This window comes from Saccostrea cucullata, unplaced genomic scaffold, assembly GCF_032062105.1.
Source record: "Saccostrea cucullata isolate Sc308-1 unplaced genomic scaffold, CSIRO_AGI_Scuc_v1 ctg219, whole genome shotgun sequence".
Lineage (NCBI taxonomy): Eukaryota > Metazoa > Mollusca > Bivalvia > Ostreida > Ostreidae > Saccostrea > Saccostrea cuccullata.
The window spans coordinates 469858-483395 of record NW_026936054.1 but is presented as its reverse complement, the minus strand read 5'-3'; the positions used below and the strand labels follow the sequence as shown (position 1 = coordinate 483395).

General features: G+C 32.5%; 1 protein-coding gene and 1 long non-coding RNA gene across 2 annotated transcripts; one reads left to right on the top strand and one right to left on the bottom strand.

Moving 5' to 3' along the window:
* Positions 1–5620: 5620 nt before the first annotated feature.
* On the bottom strand, positions 5621–10213 carry LOC134244684 (putative divalent cation/proton antiporter TMEM165). The gene is made up of 7 exons (XM_062726943.1): positions 9720–10213; positions 9050–9272; positions 8363–8461; positions 7844–7920; positions 7318–7494; positions 6334–6439; positions 5621–6072 (listed from the first exon to the last, which is right to left on the bottom strand). Exons 1-7 carry the CDS (start codon positions 9843–9845, stop codon positions 5999–6001), a joined length of 882 nt encoding a protein of 293 aa, XP_062582927.1. The 5' UTR covers positions 9846–10213; the 3' UTR covers positions 5621–5998.
* A 1567-nt stretch (positions 10214–11780) lies between these two features.
* On the top strand, positions 11781–12731 carry LOC134244685 (uncharacterized). The gene is made up of 2 exons (XR_009987271.1): positions 11781–11812; positions 12388–12731. It is a non-coding gene; the product is annotated as an uncharacterized LOC134244685 (long non-coding RNA).
* Positions 12732–13538: the final 807 nt, after the last annotated feature.

Genomic DNA, 13538 nt, shown 5'->3' with positions numbered 1-13538 from the left:
GAAGTCCCGGGACCCCCTGTCGTGGTCCCCCCGACTTCCTCGACGCCAGACTTACGTCATGAGTGAGTTTATCCCTGCAGTCTGAAATTTTATACTTTATTTCATTATAATTTTTTTCCAATTGCATAATCATTTTTACGAATAAGATTTGGAACTTTCCATGCCTTTCCTATTGGTAATTTGAAGATGTTTCTAATATACAAGTTTTAACTATGTAAAGAAATTATAGGTAGGTAGCAATATGATTAACATACAGAACTATACATAGCGCAAAGCACAAAGCTATGCCTATGTAGAGATCTGTATTTTAATCAGATTGGGTAGGAAGGTATGTTTTTCGACAAATATGCCTGAGGGAACTTATTCTGCCTCGCGAGTGAGTTAGTGATGTGGTGAAGTCTCCCTCTGGCATTTAAAGCTGCAGCGAGTCTGGAATGCCCTTGGCCGGGTGACCGTCCAATCCATATAAATATAATATAATGCTCACGCTGTTTCCTTCTGTTTTCAGTATCTTTAAGAACCTGGCAACAGACACTGCTCGTCGTATTGTGAAGGACCTCGATCTGGACTACAAATTGAGACACTATTCTAAATTTGGCGCGAAAGGCAAAAAAGACAATGTTGATGCTGACTTTGTAAAGTCATGAAAGAGCGTTCAAGTATAGGTGTAAAATTGCTGGTATAAATGTTTTGGACAATTGTTCTGGAGTTTCCAGATTACGGAATGGTGCTACTTAGTAGTGTTCGACTGTAAAAGACAAGACTACAGTAGACCTTAACTAACAAATGGTGTCCTACTGTCTTCAACTTGTATTTAACTTGTCAGTCCTGCATTGCATTTTATCATGGACGTAGCCATTCTTAAAGGTGATTGTATTAGTGCTTTTAGTGCATTTCATGCTATACAATTTTATAAGCTTTATATGGAAAGAACTATATGCGGTATATTGCATATATTTGCCCCCCACAAAAGTCAAATTTTGAAAACTTCCTGAAATGTGCTGAATTCAATAAATTATATGAGAAATATAAATTAACAGAACATATTATTGTTTCAAGATAGTTTATTCACAATTTTTGTTTTTATGACGTCACAAACTAGTCCGATTTTATATCCTTTTTCAGAAAGAGGACAAAATGGACAAAATTTCAACAATTTTAGCTTTAAAATTTATAGAGCGCAAGTTTGTTTAGGAACAATGTTTACATATTTCATTGATATTATCATTCTACACATTATATCAAAATATTGAGCCTGAACACACATGCGCTCGGTGACTTTTACTCAAAATATCGACAAAATATGTACATTTTTCTGTAGAATTCATAAAAAACTGAAATTTACGTCATGTTTGTGACGTCATTTTGTACATATGACGTCATTACTTATGAAAATATTCAATGCTTTGAATTCAGCATACACCTCCCTATTTAAGAACATAATTAAATATTTCTCCATCAAAGTTTGGTTTGGGGGGCAAATATCGGTTATTACCGAATAAAGTTCTTTATTCATTTTAAGAATTGTTCAAAGCAACTTTTTGTGTTTTTGGGGGGTATTCTTTCTCTCATGATTGAACACGGAAAAAATGTGTTTACTTTACTCATAACCTTTGATCAATTAAAGCTATAATTTTTTTTTATTTCAAATTTATAGTTCCTGTGTTTAGACCTTTTATGGGGTACCAACACATTTTACCTTTGGTTTTGAGTTTGGGCAATTTTACCAAAAGTTTCACAAACATAAAACCTTGGCCATAACATTTTAGTGGATAAAGCATGCTCTACGTACGGTCAATTGTTGAAAGGAGGCAAACTATTAACCAACAAATTTATGAAACAAAGATACCAACGACAATCTACTTTAAAATTATCCTTTTGCAAATTCTATCGTTGATACAATTATATTGTCAGCACAGCAAATGCAATCTATTATTCAGTCAAAAGCTGACTGACTTTTTGATATGTGGATTACTTAGTAGTAGTTATTTGGCCCTTATTTACACACTGAGATATCTACGGATGTTCCCGTTTTCCCGAATTATGACAAGGAGCACACGGCGAGGGTGATCGGTCGACAGGGGATGTTTCCTTCATCACGGCACCTGATCCAGTTTCTCATATTCTGGAATTCCTTGTTGCTCTGCATCAGATTTGTTTTATTCAAATGGACTTTTGAGCTTGAATACTGTTCTTTATATCCATATTTCATGTCGCTAGTGTTTTTTAAATTTTATTCAAACAAGTATTCTTTATGCCAAGACCTTTACCAATATTTTTTTTTTTTTGCTTTCTAATGTTTTCCCTCTTTTGAATCTAATTTAATTGTTTATCTGTGACCCGAGAGAGTTTTGCAGTTTGGAAACTTTAACCCTGGCCATGAGCTTGGGGCAGTTGAGTTTCACGAACACATTGTGCATGTAACTGTTTTCTTTCGTTATTATTTTTTATCTGTGAATGTAATTTACTGCTCTCTTGATTATGTTTTAAGATTTTTAGAATAAATAGGCGAGCTTATCTTACGACATTTCTTTTTACTTTAATCGAGGTTTGTAAAATCCCTATAACATTAACGGATAGGTTATCCATCAGTAGCCTGCCTCAGTTTAAAATCTGATCCAACTCCGTGCATACTCTTAAAGCTGAACACGATTCATAATAGGAATTTTCCCGCTTTATCTGAGAGCCCTTATATAAGCCGCTCGCTTAGTCACTGTCCAGTGTAATCATTTTCCACCTGTGTAGACAGAAGGATGTTTGATACATAACTCTCGGTAGTGACAAAAAATAGCCATACTTCTTCCTCGGCAAGAGAGAAAGATACCAAAGTTTCAAAGTAATAAAAATGGATTTAACAAAGTAACATGTTGGTGACCAATCACAAGATAAGAAAATTTTCGACTTCCGTTTCATTTATTTCGTAAAAACTCATGTGATGAAAATGTTTCAACCTAACAAAAATGAAATTAACAAAAACTCATCATTTAAATTTCTACTTTGTTATGCACAAAAAGGAAGCATAAAAGGTTTTCAAGTTTTTTCATGGAATTTATTTACCAGAATAATCAGTTACAGAGACAAGTTTTTCTGTGAATTCTTCAATTCACAGATTTGTGCCAATATGGCAATATTTTGAAAACATGTATTTAGAAATTAGTATGACTTAATCCAAATCAATTAATAAACATCTTATAGGAAATTCTGTGATAAATCATGTAACAAATTTTAAACACAAATACTTCTACAAATTTTCTTTACCCTCAAAAGTCGCATTGAACCTAACCACTACATTGCACATTATTTGCAAAGCCCAAATTTAGAAATATATTTAGAAATCCTTTGTATTCTATATTTTCATGTGTTTAAGAAGGAAAAAAATCCACTCTTCTGGATATTTTTCTCAAAGATTTCGGTTGGCAAGAAATATAGCTATACAAGGAAACAGCTATATTGTAAGATGTGGTGTCAACTGTGTCAAGGGCAGTAACTCTTACTAATGACCAAAAGAATTCATAAAATGTTTTAAAGATAACAAAATCATTACTTCAAAGAATGATACTGATTGATGGAAAGATTTGATTGTACTTGTGTTTATAGGTATATACACAATGTATTACTTGCAATACCCCCCCCAAAAAAAAAAACTAGAACTGTCCAATAGGCTTTGACAGTGAATTTCATATACCATTTCGCTGGGTTTTTCAGAGAAGGTGCCAATTCAAAAATACTTTATGGATCTAGAGATGTTCACAATTTACTTAAAAAAATTTGCAGTGAAATAAAATTGCTCATCATGTTTCTTTATGAATGAAACGGAGGTGCAACCAAATGAAACATCAATACTAATACATTGTAATTCCATTGTAACATTTTTTTTTATTTTTATCATTTAATTTTTCTTCATTACTGCGTTAAAAAAATATATTGCAATTATGTGTTATGTCACTCTGCAAACTGATTGTTGAAAAAAGAAACCATTATAAAAAATCAAATTAATCTTGATATATCAATTTGAAATGCATTTTGAAAATAAAGAACTGGTCATCCAGTAATGAAGTGTTTTGACAGACAATAAATTACAATTAAGAGAATAAGAGAAGAGAGATCTTTAATTCTTGTGCCTTATTCCCTGAAGATTTGATAACACACACACACTTGATAAGAGATATGCCTAAACAACTTCCAACACCAAACTCATTAATTTATCTTTAACTGGATGCATGTCCAGTCATTATTCCCAAGAGACAAATGAAATTACATTATCTTCTGTGCAATGTAAAAACTGTTTTTAACACTTGATGTTTCTTTTTTTTTCTTGCTCATTATAACTAAGTTTTTATGAGTAGTTTTAAGCTGTAGTTCATGTTTTTGTACAGATATTCTAGATTCTATGTCTCAAACCTTATACATGAGCCCAAAATGAACAAGTCAATTAAAATTTTAAAAAACCTGTAAAATGCAGAAAAATGAACAAAAAGAGTTGAAAATTCCAGGTGCACAACTTCATATGATGAATAATAATTGTACAAATTTTCAGATTAATCCTTGCAATAGTTTCTAGAAACGGTTAAACAAAACCCCAAAATAAAAATGAAAAAACACCTGTAAAATTCAAAATAATAATCCAATCAAGATGAAAAATATCAGGTGCACAACTTCATATGGTGAATAATATGTGTACAAATTTTCAGACAAATCCTTCCAATAGTTTCTGTGTAATGGTCACTATATAAGTCTCGTCCCCACCCAACGGACAGACGGACATGGTGATAAAATTCACAATTTTGGTAGAGGCACTCCTAAACTTCGTTTGCGGGGGGTATAAAAAACACACAACTAAAATCAAAAGTTATGCAAGCTTTGCTACAGTGAATTTCATATACAAATGCATTTCATTAAACTGGGATTTGTGTTTAGGTTAATAACTATAAAATCGTTGACACATCAAGTTTTTAAGAAATGCTTTGTTACCAAAACACATAATGGAATGTACCGGGTATTATATTTACAAATGATTCTGGCATCGTACATAAATTGTCTCCGTTAGGAGACCAAGCAGATAAAATGTGGCACATTTAAGAGAAAAATTAAACATACATAGGACATGACACTGGCACAGCCTAATAGTCCTTATACTATACTGCAAACAATAGTCACAATATAAAACAGTCACAGGGCATTGTTTGATGTGAACAAATCACATGTATGATTGATACCACACATAGCTACCTCTCAATAAAAAAGTTTCATACAGTACTGCATCATTCACACACAAACAGATGTTCTATATTACATAAATACAGACATTTATAAACAGAAAAATCTGATGAACCGAGGTCTAACATACACACAATAAATATCAACAGCATAATACAAAGTTCAAATACTTTCTTCAAGTGAACTGACCATGAGAAAAATCTCACTATTCAAATGTCTTTTAAAATACATCTCTTACATATATGAGTATCTAAAATATGTACGAATCTTACCAATAAAATTTTAACATGATTCTGTTAGATCTGTAGGAAGTCAAATAATTTTAAATCTAAAATTTTGAATTATTTTAAAATTTAAAATTTAATTGAAATAAAATTTAGACATCATCTGAAATTAAAAAAAAAACAAACAAACCAAATAACCCAGAAAATCTGAACAAATTATAACCTAACTATTGCATTGTGTTTACATTTGAAAATCCCAGCTAAACTTTTGACATTTGGGATATTACATGGTGTTATAAATTGAGATACAATTTGCCACTAGCCAGAGTATACTGAGGAGATAGAACACATGCACTGCAGTGGCAGAGGGTATACATCAGCAGATATAATCTGGAAATCCCCCACTGCTGACTGGTCAGTAGTTTTTATACTCAGTAATATCAGCACTGCTGACTGGCCAGTAGTTTTTATAAGTTAGTAATATCTGTGTTGATTGTTTCCACTGCTGTTGGTGAGTATGAAGTGTCAGATGGTTTATATAGAAGACTAGGCTCTCATCATAAGTCATGTACCGGCACAAAGAACGCGGACAATGCGAACACGAGAAAGACTACTCCTCCTATTAATGTTACTGAAAAATAAAAAAGATTTATAAGAATAATCATGCAAATAATTAAAATTCACATCATAATGACATTGCATATACAATATTTCAAATACTTTTCTGAATTAAATGTAAAATTTAACTGCTAATAATATTTATTCAAAAGGATTTCATATTCTATATTTAGGATAAGAATGCATAAATCTTCAACAATTAAACATGCAATAAACATTTAATTAATTTTGTTAATAATGTTGAATTTATGAATGATTTGACAACTACACTCACCTGTTCTAACAGAAATTTTTTGAGCTACGATCCTCCCTCCTAACACCGCTATACCGGTACAGATAGCGTGACCCAGAGTACCCCCGATAATGACCCCCATAACATCCTGTTAAAAAATACACATGTATTTAAAACACTGAACATTCATTAGTCTACTTTCATTTTCAAATTCAGCAGTTCAATTGTTTATCAATGCACTTACAGATCAGTACAAACAAGTGTGTCAGCTTATATTTAAATCCAGCTTATTGTCACGAAAACAAACATAGACTAGAAAGAGACTATACATACATTAATAACAAGACATTTAAAAGACTCTTAAAGACCTTTTTATACTTCCTTAAACTGCACAAACAGTGACAACTGATCTTTTCTAATGTTAAATTATTCTTAAGACTTTCAAAAGTGGATGGGCGGACATTGTGCATATAACATTTAAAAAAATTAATCAATATATATCATAATAAAGATTATTAGAAATGCGTTTTAAATATTAAAATGAAAGATAATTAAATGTTTAAAATGTTTATTTTCATTGGTATATAATGTGAAATATCATGAATGGAAGTGGATTTTAGGACTTTGGGGTTTTTTCTATTATTCAAAGGGTTTTTTTATCATTTAAAAGTAAATAAAGAAAAGAAAAAAATCATGCAAACTGCATTTTAAGTGCAGCTTGCCTTGTAAACATTGAAATGCTAAAAATGAAAACTTTTCAAATGGAAAACCTTATAGACTATTCTCAATAACTTTAAGAAGATAATGGGAGCAACTTAAGTTACATGTAAATCTAAAGCGAATAGCATGGTGCAGCACTGTACCCCTTTTTCTCGGCGCCATGCCCTTTTTTCCAGCGCCATTCCCTTTTTTTCTAACCAAAAATTAATAAATTTGCCCTATTATAGAGTAAATTAAACAAAAATTAAGGAATATTAGAATTTCTCATCTAAATTTAAAAGGTGACAAAATCCAAACTTTTCTCACCTCTCTAGCTGCTAAAACAATGGTTGTAATTTGAGATCTATCCCCCCATTCTGCTAAAAACGTCAGCGTAAATGCTTGTAGGAATATGGTTCCCAGAATTCCCTGGAACCAGCGGCGCCCTGGTGTACGTATTATTCCTGTTTCTATGTCCTCCACAGGAGTATTCTGCTTCTCTAACTGTAACACAAAAAACGATAAAGACACAGGTCAGATTGACAGGTAAATAATATAAGATTAAGAAACCTTATACATTCAACAATGAAAAGAGTCCAAAAACATTGATGATAAGTCTTTTTTGTGATATGAGAGCAAACGTGATTTAGAAAAGTTTTTGGCATTTGAAAAAATATTATTGATGAAGGAAGACACTTCATAACTAAATAAAAAAAAAATGATTATATTTGGGGAAAAACATCCGAATCTGCCATGATTTTATTAGGGTTTATATTATTAATGTTTTTAAAAAGCTGTCATGAGTTCATTAGGTCTGTTGTTATTAATGTTTCTGTGGTAGTGTATCTCTGACCTCTTCCTCTCTCTTCTTCAGGTCAGCTTGTACTTCTTCATACTCTTCTTGTCCTTCATCAGGGGACATCTCATAACCTGAAAAAGAAAACGTCTTCTAAATGTCACTACAACATACATGTACCACAATCTTCAACATTAATATATGACACACCAGAATTAGGTCAAGGCCTAATAAGGCTAATATTCATGTTGCAAAGAAATTTTAAAGAAGGCCACATTCTTCTTAACATTTATAGACTTCAATATTGTGAATGTACCATTTAAAAGGGCAAACCTTTTACAAAAAGATTGAGACAGAATTCCTGAATGTCAAACTTCTGCATGATTAATGAAGGATAACAAAGTTTTAATTTCTTACAAGGTTAACATTTATCTTCACCTGCATAATGAATTGATTGATGTAGAGCTACACACATCATTGGGTGACCCACAAATAGTACACGATAATGGACACTTATAACATGTATAATCTATCTCTACAATATTGCAGTGGATATATCTTTATTATAGTTCTTACCCTCTTTTATCATCTTTATTCCAAACACCGCAAACAGGATTGTTGAAGCGTAGTAAGTCACTTTCTTTGGTATGATGGTGGTAGCATATCCAAGAAGTGCTGGAAAAAGGAAATAAATCATGCATAAAAAGTCCACACAATTCTCCATTGTTTATGTAGGTAACTTAAAGACTATGCATGATCTAAAAGTAGGAATTTTACTCTGAAATCTTATTTTTAAGGACCTTCTTTACACTACAGAAAAATGTTTTTATGACTAAAAAAATTATAAAAAATAAACATATTACATGATATACTGATAAAGGTATTAATTAACAATGAGTTTTCTATTTGAAGTATTTCATTTTCAGGATATTTGGCATTTAATCTCAGGATATTATTTCAAGAAAATGAAATACTGATGAACAGAAAACACTGTTGTTTATTCAAACTGGGAACATAATGTGTTCAACTGCTTGTCTTGGATTATTCAAATATTACCAATGCTTGCAATAATTACAATTTGAGTAATAGTATCATAAATTTTACTTTATTAGATATAAGGGCAGATTACTTTAACTTGTAAAAAGTCCAATAAAATTATATCTCTTTAGTGTGCTGTTATGAAGGGTTCTACATGTTCTAAGATTTTCAAACATAGTACTTACTGGTAAACAAAACAATATTGACAATTAAAACTAGTCTTACCAGACAGAACTGTCATTAACCCTAGAGCACCCAGAGCTCCGGAGAACACCGTCAGACGTGAATGTCTCATTGCCATGATGGCGGCGATGAAAAACGTCTTGTCGCCGAGCTCCGACACGATGATGACGGACAGGGAGGCGATAAACGCATGGAGGAATCCTAGGTTCCCCTTCCTCTTCCTCAGCATGTGGATAATAGATCCCTCATCTGAACTCTCCTCATTCTGTCGTAGGGAAAGTACAAATATAGTACTAACAATTTAATACAATAGAATTAACACATATACACACAGTAGAATGATTAAAATCCACACTTGAAAATAAAGAGGGGAAAAAAGACATGACATATTTTAACAATTTATGAGATCATTCACAAAATTTAATACATTCGTCTGACAATCAATCTAAAAAAACAAAACTTGGCCTATTACAGGATCAGATCAATAGTAAAGTGACTTGAACAAATCAAATATGTTTCTACATGTTCTAGGCGAACCGACCTTGATGTCAAAATATACGTCTTATTTACATGTAAAGCTAAGTAAAATATGACAGTTGTCAACTACCTACATAAAATGTGTGCTCTGGCACCGTCACATTTCTTACCACTTCGCAAGTGAAAAGTACAAATGTACACAAGCTATGAAAGTATATCAATGTAATACCGTTACCTTTTTAGCATCGTGCTCTTTAGAACTCTCCGACACATCGCTGATCGGTTCTGAGATACTCTCTATCACCAAACAGCTTGAGACTATGAATACGACAGTCAAAATAAACGTAACTTTTCCATTCATTTTAGATAACCCAGAATTTATTTTTTACAATTGGTGAATAAACCAAATAGAGGAATTTCCGAAAAAATCGATATGCGGCGAATAAAAAGTAAAAGGAGTTGTCATTCATGCATTACAATCACATCCTTGGCATGACACTGGCCTGTACGTGAAAGTTTGACGTCACAGTGCGACACCTGTTCACTTCCGGGTCATTTATTTTTCGACTTTTGATCCCGATCATAAATATTACGACAGGTGAAAAGAAAAACTCCGCTGCTCCGTGAGAAAAGGCTACTCTTTTCGACGCTGACTATTGATTACAATATTCATAAACACATAAGCGTTATATATCTCCTTATAAACATACTTGGACATTGAAGTCAAAAGAGCAATGACATAATTTAGGAAAGTGAAGACAGACAGAAGCTTCTAAGCAGGAGAGACAACTCGATCATGTCTACTTCAGAGTGGCCCGAAGTGGTGGGACTAGTAAGTATATCATAATCTAGTAGAAAATAACGTATTTTTTAATTGAAATTGAAAATGTTTAAGTTAACTGTTTATTTTTAAAATTAACATAAATGATGGATATTAACTTCAAATTACTTAAAACCCTTGCTACATTTATCAGTAATTTTTGACGTAAAACATTATACAGTGGCGGATCCAGAAATTTTGAAGGGGGTTGAGGTCAGGGTAGGGGTCCACAGCCACAGCAAAAAATAAAAAAAAACAAAAAAAAAAAAAAAAAACAACATTGATTTGTTAAATATTGTACATAACGGGGGAGGGACCCTCTTCATCCGCCAGTTTATATGATCTTCACATAACTTTAAAGAAGTTGGTCAAAAAATGAAATTAATTATTGTATGTTTGGAATTGCCTTCCGCCTCATTTTTTATTACTCCACCTGACAAAATATTTTTTTTACATTTATCAGGGAGTCCGGACATATATACTAATACATAAAAAGGAATAAATGATATTAATCAGAAAACACCCCTATATTTACTGGGAATAAACATAGTTTGAAAAACTTGAAGTGTTGTGCTTGATGTTTTGGGTAAATAAACATGGCGGTGAAGGAGTTGCGTATCCCATTATAATATAGGTCCCTGCATTTATTATTTTTTGTCCTGTATTCACATGGGTCACCCAAAGGCTAAATTTTTAACTGTGGTTGAATGCTAGGTTGTTGGGAGACACTTTTTAACAAAAAAATGTTTTCACAATTTATTGCTCATGGGATTTATCAAAAGCTTAACTTCTATTAGAAAAAAAACCCTAAGGTCTTTTTTTTGGAATTTGTAATCACATGATTATTGCGTGGACCCTGAGGTCCACGCAGTAAATATATAAGCGAGGTTAAACCGGATGCCCTGGGCAAACGTCAGGATACCTTTTTTTTGGAATTCGTAATCACATGATTATAAAGAATATAAAATTTTGCTTTTAAATTTGCATATATTTTATATTTATTGGCGCATCTTAATATACAAACTAGGGATGTCCACAACCGGGTCTCGATCGGTTACTCGGATGTATATTTTTTAAGATTTCAAAGCTTATTTATTAATGCATTAAACAATCTGTTTTAAAACGTAAAATACTCATTGTACTTGTACATACAGTAATTAGGGTTTCCTACTCCTCTAAATGACCGTTATCGCCCGTGGCAGTGTTTATACAGTAATTACCGTGACCAAGCACCTGTTACCTGGCTTTTCTCACCTTCGGCTGTCTTCTACCCTTATTTAATGATTTGCTTTATTTGTTTCCACTGAACATCGTTTAAGGTCTGTTATGATTAAATAAACTAAATATTACAGTAACATGTTGTACAAATGGTTGAAACATGTAACGTATAAGATCCGAGTATCCAAATATTACAGTAAGTTAAACATGTAACGTATAAGATCCGAGTATCCAAATATTAAAGTAAGTTAAACATGTAACGTATAAGATCCGAGTATCCAAATATTACAGTAAGTTAAACATTTTTAAAAACTTGTATTACATTAGATAATTCACATTCAACGACAAGTTCCTTTTAAAATCGGCATTAGTTTTATGCATCAAATGACAAGGCTTGCAAAAAAAACACAGCAATTCAAATACAGAGGTGTGTGTGTGTGTGTGTGTGTGTGGGGGGGGGGGGTTAAAAAAATATTTTTTTTTCTACACACACAAAAGATTTTTTTAATCGGAATTGAAATTTCATAATTTTGCTATGAATCAGTCAAAGGCAGGTCATTGTGGAAATTTACATATAAATCTATTTTCTCTAGAATTTCCATGGTCGCATATCCTTTTTTTAAAGGACAGCAACTTGTAAAGAATATAAAATATGATATCTTTTTTCTTCACTCCACAGTCTTGGAAAGAAGCCGAAAACCGTATAAGATCCGAAAATATTACAGTTTTTTAAAAATCTATAGCTATAGCCTTTGGAAGTTTTTTTAATCTGAATCCTTTTGACTTTTTTAAAAACGCCGACTCCCTGTATCAAAGTACCTTTTCCCTTCTCCAAAAATATATTAACTTTTTTTTAACTTCACAGATTCAGGTTTTAGCGGAAGGAAGTTGTGTGACGATGGACTATTGTACAGAACGGGTCAGGCTATTTACAGATGGGGACGGGAAAGTAGTTCAGGTTCCCAGGATTGGATAAAAATACCGTGGGCTCTGGCGTACTCTCACTGAAATCATTTTATAGTTAACCACCTTAGATAAGTTCATTAAAGACACAGACAATTTGTTGTGTTGAAATTTGAAAAAAAGTTCAATTATTGACTATATAAATTGAAACTGGATCAGATTTCGACTTTAACTTCAAAGTTAGTGACATCAAATGGTTGTTTGAATGAATTAGATTTTGATTAAATAAAAGTTTATAAAGCTACAGTGTGTTTAAAAGAAAACATTTAAAACTTATCCTATGCGCACCTTAACAACAAGTTTTGTACCACAGCGAACTATATACACTGTATCAGTGAGTGACGATACTTCTAAGACGTGTCATGGAAAAATAATCTATGGAAATGAAATGTGTGGGGATAACGAACAGTATTCGAGCACAAAAGTTCATTAAATATGACAAAATAGGAGCGGAGCAAACACGGACCTCCAAATTGTTAGTCCATTATTTACACACTGAATTTTCCAAGGATCCCCCCGTAATTTCTCGATCATGACATGAAGTACTTGGCGGATGTGATCGGTCGGCAAGGAATGCTCACTCCTCCATGGCATCTGATCCCATCTCTGATATTTTATGAACAACGCCAGTCAGCATTTGATAAATTTTATTTGCTGACAAGATCATTGTATCGACCATAGAACTTACGAAATGATGACTTTAAACAAGACTGCTGATATTCTTCCTTCATCATCTTTTTTGTCAGTAAATTACCTCGTTCTAGAAATTGTTCATAATTATGTAGAACACGCTCTTCTGAACCGAATCAATTTAGAGATCATATGTGCTCAGTATACAGTTGACAATTTAAAGGTATATTGCTGCATAAGTTAGGGAAGGTGGGGAATGAAAAGTTGGTGTCATCATATTTGTCACAAAGCTTTGTTGCTAAATAACCACTCACGTCTTTTTCTAGTAAAAGATCCAAATATGAAACAGCTGTGTCAGACTCTATGGTATATTTTATTTCAAGCTCACTGGGATATATCGTATTTTTTCAAGAATGGAAATAA

Bases quoted from the DNA above. Each gene is read 5' to 3' on its own strand.
- LOC134244684 (XM_062726943.1), bottom strand. From the start codon at position 9,845: ATGAATGGAAAAGTTACGTTTATTTTGACTGTCGTATTCATAGTCTCA. The intron at 7,495-7,843 runs GTCAGAGATACA...TTTGTGTTACAG, and splicing joins TGAAGAAGAGAGAGGAAGAG to TTAGAGAAGCAGAATACTCC. The intron at 6,073-6,333 runs GTGAGTGTAGTT...TTTATTTTTCAG, and splicing joins AAAAATTTCTGTTAGAACAG to TAACATTAATAGGAGGAGTA.